This window comes from Dreissena polymorpha, chromosome 10, assembly GCF_020536995.1.
Source record: "Dreissena polymorpha isolate Duluth1 chromosome 10, UMN_Dpol_1.0, whole genome shotgun sequence".
NCBI lineage: Eukaryota > Metazoa > Mollusca > Bivalvia > Myida > Dreissenidae > Dreissena > Dreissena polymorpha.
The window spans coordinates 73,181,393-73,194,089 of NC_068364.1; the positions used below are offsets into that span (position 1 = coordinate 73,181,393).

At 35.1% G+C, this 12,697-nt stretch overlaps 1 protein-coding gene across 2 annotated transcripts in view; it reads left to right on the forward strand.

Annotated features, from left to right (window-relative positions):
* The window catches only part of LOC127848940 (uncharacterized), a 29,941-nt gene that overhangs the window by 13,168 nt on the left and 4,076 nt on the right, over positions 1–12,697 (forward strand). For both annotated transcript variants that reach the window (XM_052381666.1, XM_052381667.1), the window contains 4 exons: positions 2,635–2,676; positions 4,641–4,766; positions 5,217–5,383; positions 7,439–7,564. In XM_052381666.1, coding sequence (XP_052237626.1) covers positions 2,635–2,676; positions 4,641–4,766; positions 5,217–5,383; positions 7,439–7,564 — 461 coding nt within the window. The remainder of the gene's footprint in view (positions 1–2,634; positions 2,677–4,640; positions 4,767–5,216; positions 5,384–7,438; positions 7,565–12,697) is intronic.

The following is a 12,697-nucleotide window of genomic DNA, read 5'->3' on the forward strand; positions in this document are numbered from 1 at the left end:
GCAGCAAGTAAGTATACGGCCATTCGAGGCTTATGACTGTACAATGGACCTGATATAGAGCAGCAAGTAAGTATACGACCATTCGAGGCTTACGACTGTACAATGGACCTGATATAGAGCAGCAAGTAAGTATACGACCATTCGAGGCTTATGACTGTACAATGGACCTGATTCTTAGAGCAGCAAGTAAGTATACGACCATTCGAGGTTTATAACTGTACACTGGACCTGATTCTTAGAGCAGCAAGTACGTATACGACCATTCGAGGCTTACGACTGTACAATGGACCTGATATAAAGCAGCAAGTAAGTATACGGCCATTCGAGGCTTATGACTGTACAATGGACCTGATATAGAGCAGCAAGTAAGTATACGGCCATTCGAGGCTTACGACTGTACAATGGACCTGATTCTTAGAGCAGCAAGTTAGTATACGACCATTCGAGGCTTACGACTGTACAATGGACCTGATTCTTAGAGCAGCAAGTACGTATACGGCCATTCGATGCTTATGACTGTACAATGGACCTGATATAGAGCAGCAAGTAAGTATACGGCCATTCGAGGATAACGACTGTACAATGGACCTGATTCTTAGAGCAGCAAGTACGTATACGGCCATTCGAGGCTTATGACTGTACAATGGACCTGATATAGAGCAGCAAGTAAGTATACGACCATTCGAGGCTTACGACTGCACTATGGACCTGATCCTTAGAGCAGCAAGTAAGTATACGGCCATTTGAGGCTTACGACTGTACAATGGACCTGATATAGAGAAGCAAGTACGTATACGGCCATTCGAGGCTTATGACTGTACAATGGACCTGATTCTTAGAGCAGCAAGTTAGTATACGGCCATTCGAGGCTTACGACTGTACAATGGACCTGATATAGAGCAGCAAGTACGTGTACGACCATTCGAGACTTACGACTGTACTATGGACCTGATTCTTTGAGCAGCAAGTAAGTATACGACTATTTGAGGCTTACGACTGTACAATGGACTTGATATAGAGCAGCAGGTTAGTATACGGCCATTCGAGGCTTATGACTGTACAATGGACCTGATTCTTAGAGCAGCAAGTAAGTATACGACCATTCGAGGTTTATAACTGTACACTGGACCTGATCCTTAGAGCATCAAGTAAGTAAACGGCCATTCCAGGGTTAAGACTGTACAATGGACCTGCTTCTTAGAGCAGCAAGTAAGTAAACAGCCATTCAAGGCTTATTACCGTACATTGGGCCTGATTCTTAGAGCAGAATGCACGTAAACGGCCATTCCAGGGTAACGACTATACAATGGACCTGCTTCTTAGAGCAGCAAGTAAGTATACTGCCATTCGAGGCCTATTACTGTACAATGGGCCTGATTCTTAAGGCAGAATGCATGTAAACGGCCATTCCATGGTTACGACTGTACAATGGACCTGCTTGTAATAGCAGCAAGTAAGTAAACGGTCATTCGAGGCTTATGAATGTACAAAGGACCTGATTCTTAGAGCAGCAAGTAAGTATACGGCCATTCGAGTCTTATGAATGTACAATAGACCTGATTCTTAGAGCAGCAAGTAAGTATACGGCCATTCGAGGCTTATGAATGTACAATGGACCTGATTCTTAGAGCAGCAATTAAGTATACGACCGTTCGAGGCTTATGAATGTACAATGGACCTGATTCTTAGAGCATCAAGTAAGTATACGGCCATTCGAGGCTTATGACTGTATAAATGACCTGATTCTTAGAGCATCAAGTAAGTATACGGTCATTCGAGGCTTATGAATGTACAATGGACATGATTCTTAGAGCAGCAAGTAAGTATACGGCCATTTGAGGCGTATGACTGTACAAATGACCTGATTCTTAGAGCATCAAGTAAGTATACGGCCATTCGAGGCTTATGACTGTTCACTATACCTGATTCTTAGAGCAGCACTGTACGTTTACGACCATTCCATGGTTACGATTGCACAATGGATCTGATTCTTAGAGCAGCAAGTAAGTATACGGCCATTAGAGACATATGACTGCACAATGGACCTGATTCTTAGAGCAGCATGTAAGTATACGGCCATTTTAAGATTAAAAATGTATATTATCCGGATTATTAGAGCAGCAAGTAAGTATACGACCGTTCCAGAGTTACGATTGCACAATTGGCCTGATTCTTAGAGCAGCAAGTAAATATAGTGCCAATCCAGGGTTACGACTGTACAATGGACCTAACTCTTAGAAATGCAAGTAACTTATGTGTTCATTTTTGATATTAAGTTTTAAAGTTGATATTTCTTAAATATGGATATACTTCCAATATATATATTATATATCGTTATGAAAAAATAATAACACGATACAAAACAACTAGTTTTGCTCACTGTTTGATAATTGGTTCCTTGCGATAAACAATTATTGCCTTCTCTGTTTGGTGCAATTACAATTGTAATCTCGTGCTTCTTTGTCAACAGTGTCGCTAAAAGGGTTTGACAAAATCTATAAACTAATATCTAAAGTTAACAATAATTAACAACATCAAAACTTTATGTTTCATTTTGTCCGATAAGCTGTATCAAGTAAACATCAAATGCACATAGAAATGTGTTAACTAAAATGTTTTGTACGTGTTTCCCAGATAAATATCCCAGTGCAGAGTTGGACCCTTGCAAATGTACAGGTAAACTCTTTTGTATTCATTCCATTGTAAGGTACTATTATGTCATAACAGAAAGGGCGGGCCTTTTAATGTGGATTTGTCTTATTTGGTCTATCCCAGCATGACGTTTAGATTATTTTCTGTATTATCCTATATGTTTGTGTCGATGTTTCTGAAATATAATGATAATGTTATGATTTGTGTAACTCTAATATATTTAAATGTTTATTTTTGTTTTAATAGTAATTTAGCACAACGGTTTACTATATATTGAAAAAGGGGTTTAATGCATGTGCGTAAAGAGTCTTGTAAGATCAGCCTGTACAATCTGCAAAGGCTTATAAGGGGCGACACTTATCGCTTTTAAATTGTTTCGTTTCAATAACGTCTCTTCTCAGCAAAATTCCAGTTTAATGGAAATTGTCGTCCCTGATTAGCCTGTGTGGAATGCAGATAGCCTGATATGGGACGACACTTTACGCACATTCATCAAACCCCTTTTTCTCAAAGCGCTGCTCATATTTATTGAGCCCAGACGTGTACACTTACCTGCGTGTATATTTTGTTTATATAACAATTTTGCATTGTCATACAATGTAGTATATGAGTGTTTTATTTCGCTGCCCAAATGATTGCGAGATTGTACCATTGTGTTTTGCTTATTTTGTAAACGTTCGAAACGATGTTCTTTTAAGGAGACCGTTCATAACAAAAGCTCTACCTTTTATTTCGGGGAAAATTTAAGATCAGATTAACAAGACGCCCATCAAATCATTGTTTGTAAATATAAAGACAGCTGAAATTCTACAAATATGATAGCGCAGATATAGTTCCGCCGTGCATTTCGACATATACAGACATAGGTCGCCTTTTGTTTCTGACGTGTAAACAGGTATATAAGAGTTACATGTGTACGGCTTTTTATTAAATATTTGTTTAATGCTTTTAACGAAATACAGGTTGTATCAATCGTTCAAATAAATCCCGTATTATGCTACTCGCTGTTTTCCGATTCCGTGTTACCATACTAGCCGGACTACTTTCTTCGACCCATTTAATGACCTCACATAACGCGCATCGAAAATAGGAAACCGCTATTTTATATTACGAAATATATTACGTAGTACATGGTGTGACGTCATTTTTGTGTCGAAACACAATCGTTTTATTTAAACTCTCTGGAATTTAAGGCAATGTTGGACGTGGTGTTTCTTTAAAACATCGAACGAATGCAAAACGTATTTCGGAGTGTGTGTTTATCATGCATACATGACAATGTAAATTTCGATAGGAATACATTAAAATCTTGTGGCGTGGTTTCGATAAAGACATGAAACAATGGAAGTGGAAGTGCATATAGTTTCAACGTTTTTGTTATAAACATTCATGGGATTAAAGTTGTCAACCTAATTGTTATAAACATTGGATCAACGATGTCATAATGGTATGCGTGTCGGAAACCTATGTTTTCTTGGTTCAAATGTTTACAAGTTAATTTACATAAACTGTATTCATACGCGTCTTATATAAACTATGGCGTACCGTTTTAGACAATGTTTTGTTAAAGCAAAAAAAAATGAATACCATAGTTAAATGTTTTTGTTAGTTGTTCTGTATCATAAAAGGAATATTACGCTAGTCAATTGTTCCAAGAGTTTGTATCAGTCTCGTGGCTTGTGCTATTTCGCATCACGTCATAACGTGATACGCCATCACACAAGCCACTCGACTGATACAAAAATTTTCAAAAAGTAAAATGCTGTATACAAATAGATTTAGTTAAACACTGTGCATAGAAGAAATCTGTTTAAAGATATATTTATGTATGTCTTTTAACATTTTCTTTTTTAAGGTTACAAGATATAACACATCGCAGGAGGAAACTAACCGAATTGGAAAGGTCTTCGTACTTTTACACACATTTGAAACTCATTTCCGCTACAATTTATAACGTTTGAAGCAAATAAGTAATGCTTGTTTTTAAGGCACATTACCCATAACATCCACCAGTACAACGACACGAACTTCTTCGAGAACAACGAATACAACACCAAGTTCTACAACTACTTATACAACTACAACAAATTCAGCCGCTCCATTTTCTCCGAACAGTAAATACATGTCCACTACACTATAATTGTAGCATTGGTATATGTATGAACATCTTTAATTTCCGAACATTATTGTAATAAAAAATTGATTAGAATAAAGTACGCAGAATCACAATGACAAACGGTCGGTCGTCTAAAAATGAAGTTTCTGATGTGACATTGCGTAGCCTTACCACCGATTGATGTAAATTTTAATTTTTGCAAGATATTCGTTATTGAGGAACATACTTGATTCTGGTACTGCATCGATTAATAACGTTATGACCACCGAAAGTAAAAATGTATCTTTGTATAATACTACGATAAAAACATGACTCATTGCGAGTGCAATGTTTCCATTATTGACATGGGTGATGAAAATCCAACAGTACCGCTACAGCTTATGGATTACAATCAGCAATTCATGAGCACGACGAAACCGCATGATAAAACTGGTGCTCTGTCTTTTAGGATTTCAGTGCCGCAAATACGACCTTATTGTTGATATTGCAACTGCTAAATACGTGCACTCAAATGACTCAACACCATGTGAAAGCAAAATCTCCGGCACAAATGAGGACTTGGTGCTCACACTATGCAACATAACGGCAGTGGAGACGTGGTCTCGAGGTCTTCAGGTAATTATTGTAGAACAATTGATTGTTTTCTCTCTAAAAAATGAATATTCTGAGTAACTTAAGCCCCACGAAGTTTGAGCTTCCAAAATTGTTTTTGTTTTCGTCCGCACGCCATTAAATCATGAACCTTGTGGTTTCAACACCTATTTTATTAGATTAACTAATGATGTCTGTTTGTCCTATGAATTGTTTACAATCCCCATATTTTAAAACTCGTCTAATGGGGTCTCAAACTTATTTTACAATCTAAGTGCATCTCACTCAAACTTTCATTGTTAGATGAACGTAATGTGTACACGATAGTTAAAAAGGGATCTTTTTATGCAACGCGTATTCAGAGAATTATGGCCCTTTTTCTGTTTTACAACTATAAAATAATAAGTCCCTTTAATGTTTATTTTCATTAATTATCCTCTTTAGCTTCTAGTTCACCTCTGGCTACTTAAGAAATCACTCGCTTCGACATTGTAAAGGACATATTTTTTCTTAAAGCTTAACAGAGTAACACGTTTACTAAGCGGAGTTGTAAAGGAAATGTGTTTATTTAACCTTGATCTCATTCCATTTATTTAAATACATACAATCGTAAATTATAATATGGGACCTAATAGTAAGACCGTATCGTTAGGCAAAAACTTATTTACGACAATTGACCATCAAGCACAGCATTGATCTTTTTGAAAGTGGTGAACTGTTTTATTGTCTTCCTAAAGGTAACATTTGTGAGATATTTAGAAAATCTATCATAGACGAGGACATATAGCTCAATGAAGCATTATGTAAGCAAGAATTTTTTTGTACCTAATTGCTCTTTGTTCTGTGTGTAAGAAATTGTCTGATAAAGGGAAGCGTGTGTTCAAATATAATTTAAATCGTTTCTTACATTAGGAAAATACAGCTATAACGAAAGCACCCCGAATCGACATTCCTACAAATTAGTGTTGCCAAGGTTATTAGTGAGTAGCATGACTTTCCCCAGCAATTCCACTGTTGTAAAGATCAGTGCAATTATACAACATAAACCATGAAATCCACTCTGGGGTAGTAGTGACTTGAACACAGGTGGTTAGCGTGTGGCTATGATATTAATTAGTGAAAACATCATTGTGAATGATAAATAATCATATTATAACGAAAAATTAACTTTTCTGAAAAAAAATATTTCACTATCAAATATATATATAACAAGGTATGCAACTCAAAATCAGCCCAAAACGGGGTGCATCGCTTTGAACAGCCATATCTTCATCAATTTTGCAGCGATTTTCACGATCTCGGTCTTATTCAACGCAGAAATGAATTTCCTTTCTGGAAATGTATATGTCTTGCAATATTTTTACAAATGCTGGGTCAACTTTTAAGAAATAACACGATACACAACACGCATGAACCAGTTGACAGTGATCATGTATTCTTTATGAATGAAATCTCCAGTTGTAAAGACACACCTCCGCATTGGACCAATGAAATCACTCGTATGTTTAAAATGTCAGTTAGTTGAAATGTATGTAAACAAAGGTTTCAAACGGCGCTGGACAGTTAGTCTTGATGCAGAATGTAACGACAAGAACGGTAATAATGTTTTTTCATACGTTTTATTGAATTATGGTATCGAACTACATGAACTTTATAGGGAAGTTGCCCTTTACTCCGTGAAGATTTCAGTCTTAAAGACAGCATGATCACTGTCAACTGGGTCATGCGTGTTGTGTATCGTGTTATTTCTTAAAAGTTGACCCAGCATTTGTAAAAATATTGCAAGACATATACATTTCCAGAAAGGAAATTCATTTCTGCGTTGAATAAGACCGAGATCGTGAAAATCGCTGCAAAATTGATGAAGATATGGCTGTTCAAAGCGATGCACCCCGTTTTGGGCTGATTTTGAGTTGCATACCTTGTTATATATATATTTGATAGTGAAATATTTTTTTTCAGAAAAGTTAATTTTTCGTTATAATATGATTATTTATCATTCAAAATGATGTTTTCACTAATTAATAGCATAGCCACACGCTACCCACCTGTGGACTTGAATACGTATTTTTTTCCTAGGTGATAAGTAACTGTGCAAACATCGCCAGCTACTCCCCGATCGCCACGTTCAGTGCCACAGGGAGCTACCAACCTGCTGATGCCCAGTCAGGGGTGTTCCTGGAATGTATACCCGAAGGATTCAAGGTAATACTATATTTTTGTTTGTATCATACTTAAGGTGTAAGCGTTGTTGTAGATAATGAATGGACAACTACGTTTGTTGCAAAAGGGGGTATATATATAAGCGATAAAAAATACAAACTGGTAGTTTTTTCAGGAGATGAATAATGACTAGTATTGAATTTAAATCCTTACGGCGTTAATATTTAAAGAAACATAAATACTCAAAATCAACGAATATTTCGTACAATATTTCGAAAAAAATGAAGTTAACACAAACAATTCATCGGTTCTTATAGCAAAATAGCCAAAGCTAGATGTGGTCTGGTAACATAGATTTAAAGAAATACAAAATGTTCGTTTTTTTTGTGTGTGGAGAACTTTATTCCATTTTAATTTCCCGCAATGATATCTATTCATACTATACACGAACACTAACTTGGTACATTAACATGTGTTTAATATAGTGTTCCGCAATAAAAAAAGAGAGCATTTTGTATCTTTTTAAATCTATATGTGCATGTTTGAATTGAAAACGGAAGTTCTGAAGCACAACTATTTTTAAAATCGTTTGCTATTGTTTAAATATTTTGGTACTGCATCAGCAATATTTGGTATTAGTTTGATAGTTTTGAATGCTATCGCCATATACGATCGTTTGGACAGAGGAGACAGAATAAATAGATATAAGGTTCAGAAGTTTTGCATGGATATTATTATAGTACTAGCATTCAAGGACATAATGAAAATGTGACTCACTTAGTCCGCACCGGCATATAGCAATGCGAATATATTACGCATGAAGAGTTGTTTATTTAACCCACTACAATAGGTTCCTATACATGTGTGCACAATTTGGAAAGCGTCTCTCTCCCCATTATAAAACAATTGACTTGAATTGGTCGATCTCTTTTTATTTGTGTCAATGAATGAATTCAGTCACCATTTCTTAAATGTTCTGGAACACAATTATAATCAGATACTGTAGATGGTAGAAATGATAGTAAGATGCAGTTTGAGTATAAATGGACTGGAAATGTGACGCATTTCTAAGCGGTAATTGGCTAGATGCTCCAACTGTGTTAGGTAGAAGAATACTGTAAGGTGCTTCCTTCAAGTTATTTGAGTACATTCATATTTTCTTGTGTTTACGTTGTCTTCGACTTAGACTTGCCCAACCATATACAGATCTTCAAGTGAGACTAATCAAGTACAAGCAGTGGTTATACGAGTTGCGACAGTTGCCTCGGTTCGAATTTTCTCTGATTCGTCTCTTTCATATTGGGTACAGTTGTAAAATATGACAATTGAATACTCAAGCATTAATCGTACGAAAGCAAAATATAAAGTTTCAAGAGATTTTCTATAACACATTGATTAGAGACGGCGCATTATATTAGTATGCTTCCATGCGTTTCTTTATAAAAGTTATGTGTATCCATGCCAAGAACAGTCCTTTGCAAAATATACTCCTAAATGTCTGTGGATATTTACTACAGGTTTTTCAACGCCCCCCATTTAGAGATGAGGGTTGTGCGGGTTATTTGTTTTACGAGATATAAGCATCGATTCTGATTCGAAAATATTGAAGTGTACTGGCCATTGATCAACCTAGCGTGCAATGTATCTATGTCTGATTGCAAAACCACTTCAGTTTCATTCGGCGAGTTTATTATTATAAATAGACTAAACCACTTCAGTTTCATTCGGCGAGTTTATTATTATAAATAGACTTATATCAACGGCAAATAGGTTTATTTGGGCTTGTATGTCAGGTACTATGCCATTTATTTAAACAAGAAAGCGAAGGGGCCTAATATAGACCCCTGGTAAACACCAGCGATAATTTTGACAGTTGATTCTGCGCCTCAGTCTGGTAGAATTACGTTTTGTTTACGGTAACCATGATGTGTCGAAATGAAATGCTAATAATTAACCCTAAATTTCTGCTGCTTGAAGTTTATACACAAGACCCTCATGCTATACATTGTCAAAAGCTGTAGTTATATCAAACAATACAACTCTAACTTCTAGACTATTATCAACAGCTTTGCAAAATGTATCATTACTATAGGTTAACTGATTAACTGTCAAATCAACAGGCATGAAGCCAAATTAAGTCCGTTTGAATGATAAAATAAGACGGAGGAAATTAAAAATATGTTTGTAAATTATTCGTTCAAAGACCTGTTCGATAGTATAACGGAAGGATATATGACGATAATGCGAAACAAGAGCTGGATCACCCTTTTAGAAGACGGGAAACACATTTGTAACTAGTATTAGCTTGTGGTGATTTTAATGCGAGGGAAGGGCAAAAATCGGACTTTGTACGCTATGATCGACATGTATCTCAATCAACAGATGACGAAATTGATATTTACATTCCTCGGGTATCTAATGATAATAGAACTAACGCATTTGGCAACAGATTACTGGAGTTATGCAAAGCTCGTGATTTACGAATATGTATTGGTAGAATAGGGAACGATGCGAGTGTTGGTAAATTCACGTGTTTCACGCATAATGGCGAAAGCGTTGTTGATTATTTGTTAGCAAGCTACAATTATTTTGACCATATAAGGAATTTCTGCCTTCAAGATTTTACCGAATTTTCGAATCACGCACCACTAACATTTGATTTAAAAACAAATACAACAGTATCTGCTCATAATATAAACGCTGAAAGTTATTACGTTAAATGGGATAATACTTATAGTGATAAGTTTTTAAGCGATATGACTTAAGGAGTTATCCGGTTATGCCAGGACCTTTATCAATGCAAAGAAAATAACTTAGATACGGATGAAATGGTCGATCGATTCACAGTGTTTTTAAATAATAACGGAAATAAATATTTTAAGAAGGCTTAACAAGGGCATAAATACTCACAGTTTTCAAACACAAGTAATAAATGGTTTGATATTGTATGTAAACGAAAACGAAATATAAATGTTGAGAAGTTAAACAGGTACAACTTGTATAAAGATGGTCATACTAGATATGATATGCTTACAGCAAAATAACATTATAAGTATCAGCGCAGACAATCTAAGCGAAATTTTAACAGGAAACAATATCTTAAAATGAATGAAATGCGATTTAAAAAGCCGAAAGAATTTTGGAAATTTTTTAAACAGAAATCATTTAATAATGCGGGTGATAATATTGACAAAGATGCCTTTTTTAAATTGAATTGATGATGAAGAAGATATTATCGAATACGTAACACGTTACATTACATGACGTCAGGGACATTTGAAAGGTTGGATATTTTATTTACAAAGGAAGAAATACGAAAGGCAATAAAATTATTGGGAATAAATAAATCTCATTCAATTGAAAATATTATATAAGAATATTTTAAGGCGGGAAAGGATGCGCTTGATACACCACTGGAAATATTATTGAATTATATTCTTAAAAAAGAGTCATTTCCCAAATTTTGGTCAAAGGGAGTAATTATACGTATTTTCAAAAAAAGGAGATTCATTCGACCCTAACAACTATCGAGGCATAACGTTAGTGAGCTGTTTCGCCAAACTGTTCACAGTCGTAATAAATGAACGGCTTAAAAAGTGGGTTATTGTAAATGATACGCTCAAAACCAATTATAGCACTGTGGATGCTATTCTCCTACTAAAGGCTTGTATAGATAAACAACTCAGTACTAAAAAGAAACTATACTGTTGCTATATCGACCTTATGAAATGTTATGATTCAATATAACGAAACGAACTATGGTACAAGCCTATTTAGAGAGGAATAAACGGTAGATTGTTAAAAATTATTCGGTCTATGTATGGTGAAGTGCAATTATGTTTAAGACATATGGGGACGTTGTCGGATTTCTTTAATTGCGAAGTTGGATTATTGAAAGGGGAGAAAATCTCGCCTATTCTATTTTCTCTTTTCGCTAACGACATCGAACTCTTTTTGAGTAATAACAATGAAAACATGATCACGTTGGACCAGCTATCTATTTATTTGTTATTGTTTGCAGATGATGCTGTAATTTTTTCAGTAACACCAAAAGGATTGCAAAAATCTTTAGATAATCTATACGAATATTGTGAACGATGGAAGTTGAAAGTCAATGTAGAAAATACAAAAGTGGTCATATATAAAAAGGGAGGAAATAATGCACAGAACGAGCCAATTTTTTTATAACAATGAGCAAATAGAAATGGTTCAATCATTTAACTATCTCGGCACTTTCAAGTGGTGGGTCATTTATACAAACTACTCAAGCTTTATCCGATAAAGGCTTAAAGGCTATGGGATCGCTTTTTGCAATCACCAAAGACATGCATGTTCCTGTTAAAATAATGTTAAATTTGTTCGATTCTTATGTTACTTCAATACTGTTTTATGCGTGTGAGGTTTGGGGGTTTGTAAATGCTGATGATATTGAAAGAGTTCACAGTAGATTTTTGAAACGAATACTGGGTGTCAAAATGAGTACCGCTAATTCAGCTGTGTACGGGGAACTAGGGCGATACCCATTATATATAAATCGCTATGTACGAATTATAAAATATTTCATAAAGTTGTATACTGTTAAACAAACTTATTGTATATTATATAGTACACTATGTTATATGAGAAATCGTGCTGAAAATATAATACGATGTAAGGATTGGATTACCAAAGTACGAGACTTACTTCAAAACACTCGTTTTGTAGATGTTTGGATGTACCCAGAATCAGTAAATGCAAATGTATTTATTCCTATATTTAAATATAGACTAATTGATATGTATATAGGTTTGTGGCTATATGATTTAAACGTTAAAAGTTCATTAACTTTATACAAAGAAATGAAACATCGATTTGAACTATCTGATTACCTTAACATAATCCAAAACTTTAAGTTAAGAAAATACATATCAAAATTAAGACTTTCGTCCCACATGTTAAAAATTGAATCTGGGAGACATACAAATATTCCTTAAAACGAACGCAAATGTAATATATGTAACTCAAATGATATTAAAGACGAATACCATAATGTAATTGTATGACCCCTTTATACAGATATAAGAAAAATGTATATTGACAAATTGTATTATAACCGACCTAGTATGCATACATTTATTCTTTTGTTAACAAATAATAAAACCAATGTCCTAAATAAACTCGCGATATATTGTAAAA